General features: G+C 60.4%; 2 protein-coding genes across 3 annotated transcripts; one reads left to right on the top strand and one right to left on the bottom strand.

The window, feature by feature from the left end:
• The first annotated feature begins 3 nt into the window (after nt 1-3).
• On the top strand, nt 4-6,211 carry IQCF6 (IQ motif containing F6). 2 transcript variants are annotated; one of them, XM_052678804.1, is made up of 2 exons: nt 4-2,079; nt 5,793-6,211. In XM_052678804.1, exon 2 carries the CDS (start codon nt 5,793-5,795, stop codon nt 6,177-6,179), a length of 387 nt encoding a protein of 128 aa, XP_052534764.1. In that variant the 5' UTR covers nt 4-2,079; the 3' UTR covers nt 6,180-6,211. The 2 variants fall into 2 exon arrangements, with proteins under 2 accessions (XP_052534764.1, XP_052534762.1); XM_052678802.1 differs by lacking the exon at nt 4-2,079 and adding an exon at nt 4,647-5,717.
• On the bottom strand, nt 1,553-9,463 carry GRM2 (glutamate metabotropic receptor 2). The gene is made up of 6 exons (XM_052678801.1): nt 9,354-9,463; nt 6,578-7,186; nt 3,863-4,700; nt 2,237-3,300; nt 1,891-2,065; nt 1,553-1,674 (listed from the first exon to the last, which is right to left on the bottom strand). The coding sequence occupies exons 2-6, from the start codon at nt 7,076-7,078 to the stop codon at nt 1,601-1,603; spliced, it is 2,652 nt and encodes an 883-aa protein (XP_052534761.1). The 5' UTR covers nt 7,079-7,186; nt 9,354-9,463; the 3' UTR covers nt 1,553-1,600.
• Between the last annotated feature and the right edge of the window lie 1,373 nt (nt 9,464-10,836).

Below are 10,836 nucleotides of genomic sequence, written 5' to 3'. Positions count from 1 at the left end.
ACCCGGCGCCCTCCGGCGGCTCGGCGGCGCACCGCGCACCGCTGCGCTCCGGCGGGGCTGGGGGACCCTGCGGCTCGTGCCCAGAGAGGAGGAGGAGGGTTCTGCACCTGGAACGTCGGGGTGAGCGACTTTTTACAAGGTCTGATAGGACAAAGGGTAACGATTTTAAACTGAAAGGGGAGATTTGGGTGAGATGCTAGGGCTAAATTCTTCACTCAGAGGGCTGTGAGGTGCTGGCAGAGCTGTGGGTGCCAACCTTGGAAGTGCCCCAGGACATGGAGGGGCCCTGGGCAGCCCGAGCTGGGGGACAGTCAGACCATGGCAGGAGTGGGGCTGGGGGCTGGGAGGTCCCTTAGGACACAACCATGCTGTGATTGATTAGCCAGGAGCTGGGCAGGGTGCATCGCTCTGGGCTTTATGCATGGCTCAGTTGCACTTTTTGAGGCAGGAGAGTCTCCCCGGGGTTCTCTGCATCACCACCCCCTCAGGCCACAGATACTTGCTATGTTGACAGGACCGGTGCCACGCAGAGCCACACGCTGTCACCAGTGGTGCTTGGCCATATTCCCATGTTGTCACAAACCTTTGATGCAGGAAGGAAGATGGGAGGCAAATCCCATCCCAGGAGGTTGTAAGTACCCGGGGGCCACCTGTGTGCCTTTTGTGCCTGGGGTTTTGCATCCTGCACAGGACCCTGCAGTGTGCTCACAGCTACTGCTCATTGTCAGTTCTTGCAGGGCCCATACTGGCTGCATCCAGCTCACCAAGGAGCAGCGCACGGCATCAGGCACAGTGACATCATGAGGCTAGGAAAGCACACAGAAGTGCAGCCAGGCCCCCACCTTTGTCCTGGGCACACATGGGGTCCTTCTGAGGCTCAGCCAGCCCTGGGGAAAGGCAGAACGCATTTAAAAAAAGAAAAGGAAAAAAGAAAAAAACCACAACCAACAAAAGAACACTTTATTTACATAAATTACAAAAAAAAAAAAAAAAAAAAAGGAATCTTGGGCACAGAAAAAATCTACTCTTAAAAAGGGCTCAGCCCCCTGGGGCCCCATCACTCAACAGTCCTCTGAGGCCCTCTCCAGGTGCTGCTGGGTTCTGCAGTGCCCCAAGGCATGGAGCAGGTGTCTGGGGAGGCCCCTGTCCCTCTGCCACCATGGGATGGGAGCATGCAGAGCTCCTCAGGGACAGGGCCGTGGCTGGGAGCCTGCAAACCCAGGAGTAAAAATGAAGAGGAAAAGAGAAAGTGCCACCGGTACAGGTGTGGGGGTCTGGGTGTGCTGGGGAGGCTGGTGTGGTTCCTGGCTCATCCGAGGGGGTTGTGACATTGGAGAGAAAGTGGGGTGAGTGAGGGCAGCGTGCTCTGCGTGGAGGAGGGGTATGGTGGGCCATGGCTCAGGGCTAGCAAAGCGTGATGGACAGTGCAGCTCAGTGCAAGGGAGCTGGGAATGGGGCTGCGCACCACTGATGGGCACGAGGGATGAGTGCTGTGATGCTGAGGCTGGGCTGGGGGCCACCTTCCTGCTCCTCCAGCCCCTACGCTGGGGCTGCTGCTCCCTGTGAAGGGATGGGCTGGGGCATGGCCTCCCCCCAGCCTTCACAAGGACGACATCGTGGAGTCTACCGCCTCGCGGCCATTGCACACTGTGGGCACGTACTGTGAGGCCGAGCCTGGTGGGGAAAGGCACCAATTATGAGAGGGGGGATCCAGCAGCAGCCCCCACCTGGGGTATCCCAGTGCAGTGACGGACCCCCAGGAGCAGCTCTGGGGTGGAGGACTTGGGATACAGCAGCCGATCCCTTGGGTGCTGCAGCACCCCTACCTCCTGCTCCGCAGGTCCCCCTCCCAGCTGTCCCCCTGTCCCTCCCCAGCCCAGCCGCACTCACCGTGGGACTGGCTGGAGCCAGCGGCCGCCATGCTGAAGCGCGCCGTGCCCACGCGGTGGCTGGCCACATTCTTCTGTGGCTGGAAGAGGATGATGTGGAGCTTGGGAGTGAAGAGGCAGCCGAGGACCACCGTGCCGCTGAGGCTCACTGAGATGCACATGGTGGTGGTCTGCACCTGGAGGCAGAGGGGTGAGCGTCACGGGTGTGGTAGCATCACACACCCAGGCAAGAGCGTGGATGGGGCCCTCATCAGCCCTTCCCCAGACCCTCCCAGACCTGTGCTGCCCCGGTCATGCGGGCTGCTCTGGTTGGGCCCCATGAGTATCCCCAGAACTCAGGCTCTTACTCGGTAGTCGCTGGAGGTCACATAAAAGATGGGCAGGAAGGCCAGCCAGATGATGCAGGTCGTGTACATGGTGAAGCCAATGAACTTGGCCTCATTGAAGTTTTCAGGGCATTTCCGTGTCTTGAAGGCGTAGACCGTGCACAGGACAATCAAGAGGACGTTGTAGGTGAGCGAAATGAGCATGTTGGAGTCACGGTTGTTGCACTTGAGGGTGACAATGTACCTCTTGTCAGGCTCGGTCTCCTTGCCTGTACCAGGGGTCTCCACCAGGAGCCAGATGATGACGATGATCAGCTGGCAGGAGATGAGGGCCATGCAGATGACCACCTGTGATGTGGGGCTGATGAAGCGAGGGCGCTGGACCCCCTCCTTCACCCCGCTGAAGATCCTGGCGATGCGATTTGTCTTGGTCAAGAGGGCCGAATAGCAGACAGCAAAAGATGTGCCCAGCCCCAGGCGCCGGAGCGTGCACACCTCGGTGGAAGGCTTTGCAATGAAGATGAAGGTCATGCTGTAGCACATGAGGACCCCGGTCAAGAGAATGTAACAGAGCTCCCGTCCAGAGGCCTTCACAATGGGAGTGTCATTGTTCTTCATGAAGACACCAAAAACAAAGAGAGTGGAGATAAATCCCAAGCAAGAGATGGTGACGGGACCGATGGCCCAGACATCTTTCCAACGGATGTACTCCTGGGGCAACTCGTAGCAGCCATTCAGGGTCTCATTGGGCCAGTAACCCAAACCACAGTCCATGCAGGTGAACTCATCCAGCAGGAACTCGTAGGGCTGGCAGGGGATGCAGATCCAGCAGCAGATGTCTCCTGGTTGCATGCTTTTGATCTCGTTCTTCTTGCATGGATCACTGCACTGGGACACTGGGATGGACACCTCTGCCCAGGGGATGAGGCTGGTGTTGAGGATGAGCCCCTCGGCCCAGTAGCCCACCTTCTGGTACCGGTACCGCCCATCCATGCGGTGATAGTTGAAGATATTGTAGCGCCCAATCCCGTCACCGTAGCGGTCAAATCGAACAACGCTCTCAGTGTCTGCTGGCCTGAATGGAGCTGGAGAGATGAGAAATGGAGATGGTCACTGCCTGGACAGCTGGCCCATGGTGTGGGATCACACTCGCTCCCACAGGGATGCACCGAGGAGACACAGCCCACCATGGCCAAGAGGCTATTTCCAACCTGTCCCCTTGCCCCTCATGCCTAGAATGCAGCATTATTATTTGGGATTGTGAGAGTAGTGGTGCATAATGCTCTCACCGTGGTTGGCAGCCTCTAGCCATGCTGCAGGGCAAAGCAGGGGGGTCTGCATAGCCGTGCAGTATCACTGCCCCCCAAACCTCCATGGCTCTGAATGGTACATAGGGCTCAGCCCAGAGGGGATGACGGTTCTGACTGACCCCAGAGCTGTGGGCTCCTGATTGAGGCTCTCCCTCCAGCTTAGTCCCTGAGAGGTGACTTAATCAATCACAGAGCAAGTGTCTGAAGTCTCCAAGTAGAGACCGAAACCTCAAGGAGGAGGTGGAACATTAGAGTGAGAGTGTGACCTCCTTGATCCTCCCTGCCCCTCCACCCATTCGGCTGTGCAGCCAAGCCCCATCTCCACCTCTGGACTCACCATCAAAATTAACATTGAGCATGAAGTCCTTGTAGAACCTCTTGCCATTGACAGGCTTCATGGAGTCGCAGAGCTTGGTGGTGTTGGGGCACAGCGCCCGGTGCATGTTGTGAAGCGAGTGAGCCATGGCGTAGACCGCATTGACCACAAAGGTGATCTTGGACTCTGGCTCAAACTTTCCCGTCTTTAGGGAGTGCCGGCTGCAGTCCTGCATGTGAAGGCTGCACTTGAACTTTTGCTCCCAAAACTCCCGAAACCAGGGATTTCGGCTGTTATTGTAGGGATGGAGGTTGAGGAAGTATGCGGCGAACTCCTGGATGGGGTACGCTGCCAGCTCGATGGTGATGGCTCCCTCTGCCACCGCCTCGCTCCCCGCCACCACGCTCTCCAGGGCTCCCCACCCATCGCTGGCCACCCATATGAAGGAGACATTGGCTCTGTGGGCGGCTGCCAGCAGCTCCCGGGCGTCCTCACTGCGTGTGAAGAGCACGACCACCTTGGCATTGGGCTTCTGCAGCAGCGCCCGCACCGCGCCGTCGTAGGTCTTCTTGTTCATGGAGCGTCCCACCTTCTCCGAGGTGGCGATGCAGATGTTGCGCATGCGGGCTTCTTGCTCAAAAGCTTCAATGCCCGTCTCGCCGTAGTCGCCCTCTGAGGCCACCGTGGAGACGTAGGTCCAGTTGAAAAAGCGGAGGATCTCCGACATGGCTTTGGCTTGGTAGAAGTCAGGCGGGACGGTGCGGGCGAAGTAGTCATAGCGAGACTTGTCGCTGAGTTTGGCACTGGTGGAGGCGTAGCTGATCTGCGGGATCTGGAAGAGCCGCAGCAGGTTGGCGACCTGCATGGGGGGGAGAGGTGAGCACAGCCAGACATGACCCCATGAGAGGCATCCCCTGAGAGCATCCACTCCTAGGCACGGTGGGTGGCTGACTAACGGGCAACCCCCGTCTGGAGGCTGGGGGAACCCAGTGCCCTGCAATCTGATGGACACAGGTCGTCCAAGCCCTCAGTCCTGTGTTGGAACTGTGGTTGTCCCAGAGCCGGGGTGTAATGATGTTCCCTGGGCATCCTTCTGAGGGCAGGATGGAAGAGGTGATGGGGAGGTCCCTGTATGTCCATGACCACCAAGGGCTGTAGCACTGGAAAACCTGGCCACATCCAGCCCTTGATGCCTGGCACAGGGCCTTGGGGTCATGTATTCACAGAGGTTTCTCACTCTGCAATCCCAGTGTGTTCCTACTCCTTGCAGCCTCCACTCCTTTCTTTTTTTTTTTTCATTATTATTTTTATTAATATTTTATACTCCCCCCTCTGAGATTAAGGTTGGGAGTAAATAGATTCATGGCAAACACCGATACTCCACCGCAGGCAAACGGAGCGATGCTCATCCGCGAGGACAAAACTGGTGCCCGCAGGGCTGGGGGGACGCAGTGAGCACTGTCCCACTGAGCCCCGTGGGCCAGGCACTGCAATTGACTGCTGTGGCTGCTCTTTCCCCTCGTTATCTTCAAAAAGGAGAGAGCCCTGCTAATGAGGCTGTTAGAAAACACGGCTCTCGCAGGCCGCACGCAGCTCTGCTTCCTATGCAGGAGATGCAGCTTAATTAACGTGGACAAATGTTTTTAGCTGCAAATCACCCTAATGGCACAGAAGTCCCAGAGGGCAGTGATGCCGTGGGGACATTGGGGGATGTGGGGCTGTCACCGTCTGGTGACTCTGTCGCACTGGGCGGCCCGGGACCACGTTCCTCCTGTCCCATGTGGGGTTTTCAAGGCCATTCTGACATCAGGAGGTGTCGCTGCCCCCCGTGGACATTCTGTACCCAACCACGCACCTGGGACCCATGGAAACGCAGGTGAGCTCCCTGGGAATAGCCAGTCCCTAAATCCTCTCCCAGCCCACTGAGGCCACCCGTGCTCTGTCCCCACAGATGGAGCCCGACACGGCCGCGGCCATGGCCATCCAGGCGTGGTGGAGAGGACAGCTGGTGCGGAGGGCACTGCTGGTGGCGGCCAGCAGCGCACAGCGCATCCAGGGCTGGTGGCGACGGGTGGGCAGCCAGCGGAGGGAGCAGCAGCGCCTGTGGGTGCTGGCAGAGTACATCAAGCTGGAGCGAGCCATTGTCCTGCTGCAGGCTCAGGTCCGGGCGTGGGTGATGCGGACGGAGTACAAACGCTGCCAGGAGGCCGCCCGCACCATCCAGACCTGCTGGCGGGAGTACGTGCAGCGCCGGGCTGGAAACTGCACCAAGGATGTGGATCTGCACATTGACATTGTCCTGGGTATTCCGGGTGACTGTGGAACCCAGAGTGAATAAAGCACCATCCCCACGGAGGGATGGCCACCTTGCGTGGGTGCTGACCCCTCTGTTTGTGGCCAGTGGGGCCACAGCAGCAAACAAATGGCTCCATCTGAGGGGCTAATGCCCCCTGCTGATGCTGGGGATGGGACAGTATCCCACGGCATAGGGCTGGCAGCTGGCATGCACCCATCTAGCCCCAAGCAGCCTCGACTGGTTACTTTCCTTTAGCAGATGCTGAGCTCCCTGACACACAGCCTGGCAAAGAAGTAGGGCCGAGGAAGAGGATGGGCTCCGTGCTCCCCACCTCCAGGAGGTTCCCCCCCGGTGAGGGCTGAGGTTTGGCAGCCCTACAGCCAGTAAATGCCCTCTGCCACTTCTGCCCACAGCCCAGGCTCTTATCTTGCAAGGGGTACCTGGATGGAAACATCGCTGTAGGAACCCCCGATGACACCAGTGATGGCTGTGGGCACGTCATCATGGACAGCATAGGAGCCATCGGGGCAGATGTGCTCGGAGCCGTCCACTCTGGTCAGGGATGCGCGGACGAAGTCGAGCGACTGCTCAAGAGCATAGGTGTCCTTGGAGCAGGTGTCCAGGATGTGGGCACCCAGTCTCACCCCCGGCAGGATGCTTGGGTCCTTGTTGATCTCATCCAGTGCAAAGAGCATGGCCTCGAGGCGCTGGATGCCCCGGTGCTCATTGATTTTGCCACAGTCTTCGCTCCCCACTCCTTTCTCATGGATGGGGAAGAGCCCCCCGATGACCAGGTCCCCTTCAGTGCTGATCTCCTTCTTGCTGTGGCTGGAGCCGTGCCCAGCAGCCAGGCAGGAGGCCAGGTGCATCAGCCAGAGCCAGGCAGCAATGGGGACCGCCATGGGGTGTGCTGGTGCTGGCTGGGGATCCGCACGCCCCATGTCACCCAGCACTGCCCGTTAAGGTGAGGGCAGCCAGGGCCCCGGCATCGAGGACGGAGCAGCGTGGTGGTGGCAGGGGGTCTGCCGCCCTACTGGAGCCTTCAGCACCTGGAAAAGCAAAGGGAAGAGGTACTGGGTCGGCAGGTCATGGGATGAGCTGGGGCTGTCCATCTGAGAGCTGTGAGGAGATGCTCAAGGTGGCTGAGCCAGGGCAGCATGCAGGTGTTTTGTGCCCCACCAGCCCGTGTCCCCCCCAGGAAGGATACCCTCAGCAAGAGCTGAGCACATGTGACAGCTCCAGCAGCAACCCAGGATCTGCAGGATGTAGCAAGTGACACAGATGTGGACAGACACGCAGGGCCACCCTGGCTGCCCAGCTCCCCGGGATGAGCTGGCACGTGCGGAGAGGCAGGCAGTCAGTGCTGCAGCAGTTCCAGGCAATGCAGCTTAGTGGTGGATAGCTTTTTGGGTTGGTTAAGCACTGGGAAAAGAGCCAGGGATGTCACCCAGGGGCTGGGACATCACCCAGAGCAGGGACTGAGGCAGACTCGATACCAGATCAGAGCCCCCTGACCCCAGTGCCACCTGCTCGGCCAGAGCCAGCTGCTCCATCCCAACGCAAGGGGCACAGCCATGCTCCCACCCTGTCCAGCCCCTGAGCCCGTTCCCCACTGGGTGCCAGCTCCATCCCGCAGTGCTCTAGAGGCTGTTCTCTCACCACCGCCCCTTCCTTCCTCGTACACTAAATTCAGAGATTTCAGTAGAAGTAAGAGCCAGGTTTGCTGGCTTCCTCTGCACAAACCACGGAGGAGCTGGGGAATCAAAGGCTTTTGCAACAGACAGGCCTTTTTTTGGCAGTAAATGAGGTCCCCTCAGAAATGAGTTATCTTTTCCCACACCATGAGAGGGATTTGTTTCCCATTTAAAGTCAGCTTCTGGAATCCCACAGGGCCAGGGCTTCAGGGGCTGTGAAAGGAGGGGACCCCCTCAGCCTGACAGCCCCAGCCCCAGGTGGCCGCAGCTCACGGGGTGCTCCAGGTGGGACCCATCAGAGGAAGGGCATCTTCAGCTCTCCCAAAGGGCGCTCCCGAAATCATCAGCTCCATTAGGGAGGCAAAGATGGCTGCAGCCATCCCTGGAGCCGCTCACTGGGCTGACACGGTGCTCGGGGGAGACTGGCCCTGGGAATAACTGGAGAATATCTGGGGTGCGAAGCACCCGACTGGGCAGAGCCACAGCTGTCCCAGTGGCCACGGTGCATTGGGAAGGCTCTGCCAGCTCCCATCTGCTTGCAGCCTCCCTCTACCTGAAAGCATCAGCAATCAGGGATGTTTACATCACACAGTTGGTCCCGTGCTCCCCAGAGCACCCTGACACCTGCAGAAACGCAGGGAGGACCCTGGTTGCTGCCCTGCTTTCAGGAGGGGATGCACGGCCAGCTGTGATCACGAAGCTTTGCAGCCAGGACCCTGCCCTGGGCTCAGCACCGTGCATGCAGGTGCGCACCCGTGCAAGGTGCATGGGCAAGCACACCAAGGCCATGCACTCTGCAGGCACACCCATGCAGGGGTACCGTGTGTGCTCATGCCTGCAGCATGCAGGTAACGGGCCATGCCCTGCACAGGTCCACACGTGTGCACAAAGCGGCACGTTGCAGCGCACGCATGCCGTGTGGCCACACACACGTGTGCACAACGCCGGGAGCAGGGTGACACCTGGAAGCGCCTCCAAAACCTCCTCTCTTTAGGTCGATCCGTACATTGCAGCCACTGGTCCAGCCGGCGGGAGCAGAAGGGGAGGACGCAAAGAAGAGCGGCCGGCAGAACGTCAGGGTGCCCCTGCCCCGCCGCATCACCCGTGCGCTCGGGGAGGATGCGGGGTCAGCCGTGCACCCAGCCGGCCTGAAGCACCCCAGGGACCGGCAGTCCCCGGAACAGCGAGCGAAGGGCAGGCGGGGGCTGTCCCCGCATCTGCCGCGCTGTCACCTCCGCGCCCCGGCGCCGCGCACCCGGAGCCGCAGCCGGACGGGCCGGTGGCCTCGGCGTCTTCTCTGGGGCTCGCGGCGAAGCTCCCGGTGAACCCGCGGCCCCCGGCACGGTGCCGGCCCCCCGCCTCCGCTGTTCTCCCTCCGGCCCGCCACTCCCGCCACTGACAGCGGTGCCGCGGACCCGACGGCTCCCGGAGCGGCCGAGCCCCGTTCTCCGGGCACAGCCGCTCGGGCGGCCGGAGACCACGGCAACGAGTACGGCGGAGACGCGGGATCCGCAGCCCTTACCTGGGCCCGGCGGGGCTGCGCCGGGAGCCGGTGCCGATGCCGCTGCTTCTTCGGAGATGCTGCTGCCGCCCGCCTCCCGCCGCCGCCTCTGACACTCCGCCAGCTCCAGCCCGGCGGAGCCGCTCCGCCCCCGGCCCCCGCCCCGGCCCGGCCCCGGGCAGCGGCACCCCGCGGGGCAGCGGTCGGGACACGGGCAGGGCGGGCGGCACCGCGGACGCAGCGAGACACCTTCCGGAGAGCGGCTCGGCCCCCGCGCCCCCAGCCGCCACCGCAGAGCACGGGGGTCCCAGCCCCGACTGCAGCCCCGCTGCCCACGCCCGGCACCTAAGCGCCAAACCCTGGGTGATGCTCCCCGAATGCCCCCCTCCAATTCGCAGTGCAGAGCTTCCAGGGGAGCAGCTCGGGCTGCAGTTACGGTTTCGAGACCTCGACGGGCTCCACTGTTTGCCCAAATTTTTCTGGTAGCCCTTCGGCCGCCCAGCATCCCACTTTGCTGCATGCATTCCCGCCCCCCCCTCCAACCCCCTCTAATGTTGTGCCGGCAGCTTGACTGGCCCCAACTCCCAGCAGTCCTGTGGGCATAACACGGGTTTTGGGGCACAAGCCAGATGTGGAGATACAACCCAGGACATCCACAACAAAGCCCCAACCTCGGCTCTCATGCAGCACCAGTTTGGAGCACCAGCACTGGATGATGGAGCGGGGCTCTGGCAGCAGCAGATGCCTTTGTTGGGGGGAGAGCAGAGTGGGACCAGCACAGCCAAAACCCCACTTCCCAGCCCGGCACGAGGCACCCAGTAGCAACTACATCCCACCAGGAAGCATCCTGGCTGCTGCTGCTCCAGCATTTCTGGCAGCAGAAGAACAACAGCAAAGATCCCCCACCTTCCATTTTCCATGGGGTTAGGGGACAAGCGGGGTTAGGAGCTGCTGTCTGCCTCCAGTACTCACAGACTCAGCTGGGCATGAATATTTCAGGGGGCTTGGCTGTTTTGTAATAACCAGCAATAAAGATAAACACCGGGAAGAGCAATATTTTACCATGTGGGCTGGAGGAGTTTAATATTTCATCACTTAGAGCACAAAATATTTATAAATAATCTCCTGTCAATCACTGGATGAAGACTAACCGAGACCTTTCCAAGCCAGAGAGGGTACATCTCCCCACGAGGGACAGCCAGACCCCCTGCCCCTTGCTGCTGGCCCCGGTGCTGGGCTGCACACTGGGAACAAGCCTTGGGCTGCCAGGGGCACCAGAGACACTGGGGTAGGGGGTCTGGCTGTCCCTCGTGTTCCAGCACTGAACATTACAGGGTGAGGTGGCAGTGGGGTCAGGAGGAGGTGCAGTGCTCCAGTCCTTCCTCCCCACAGTGAATGCTTGGGGTGAAGCTGGCAGCAGCAGGGGACGGTCCCCACAGCTGCTGTGGTGGGGACTGTGGGTGATGAGTAGGGCTGCTAAGGTGTAGGATAGCTAGGGGCAGTC

This window comes from Tympanuchus pallidicinctus, unplaced genomic scaffold (genome assembly GCF_026119805.1).
Source record: "Tympanuchus pallidicinctus isolate F22 unplaced genomic scaffold, pur_lepc_1.0 scaffold17, whole genome shotgun sequence".
Taxonomy (NCBI): domain Eukaryota; kingdom Metazoa; phylum Chordata; class Aves; order Galliformes; family Phasianidae; genus Tympanuchus; species Tympanuchus pallidicinctus.
Note: the sequence above shows the minus strand (reverse complement) of the source record. Positions and strands in the feature narration are given on the sequence as shown.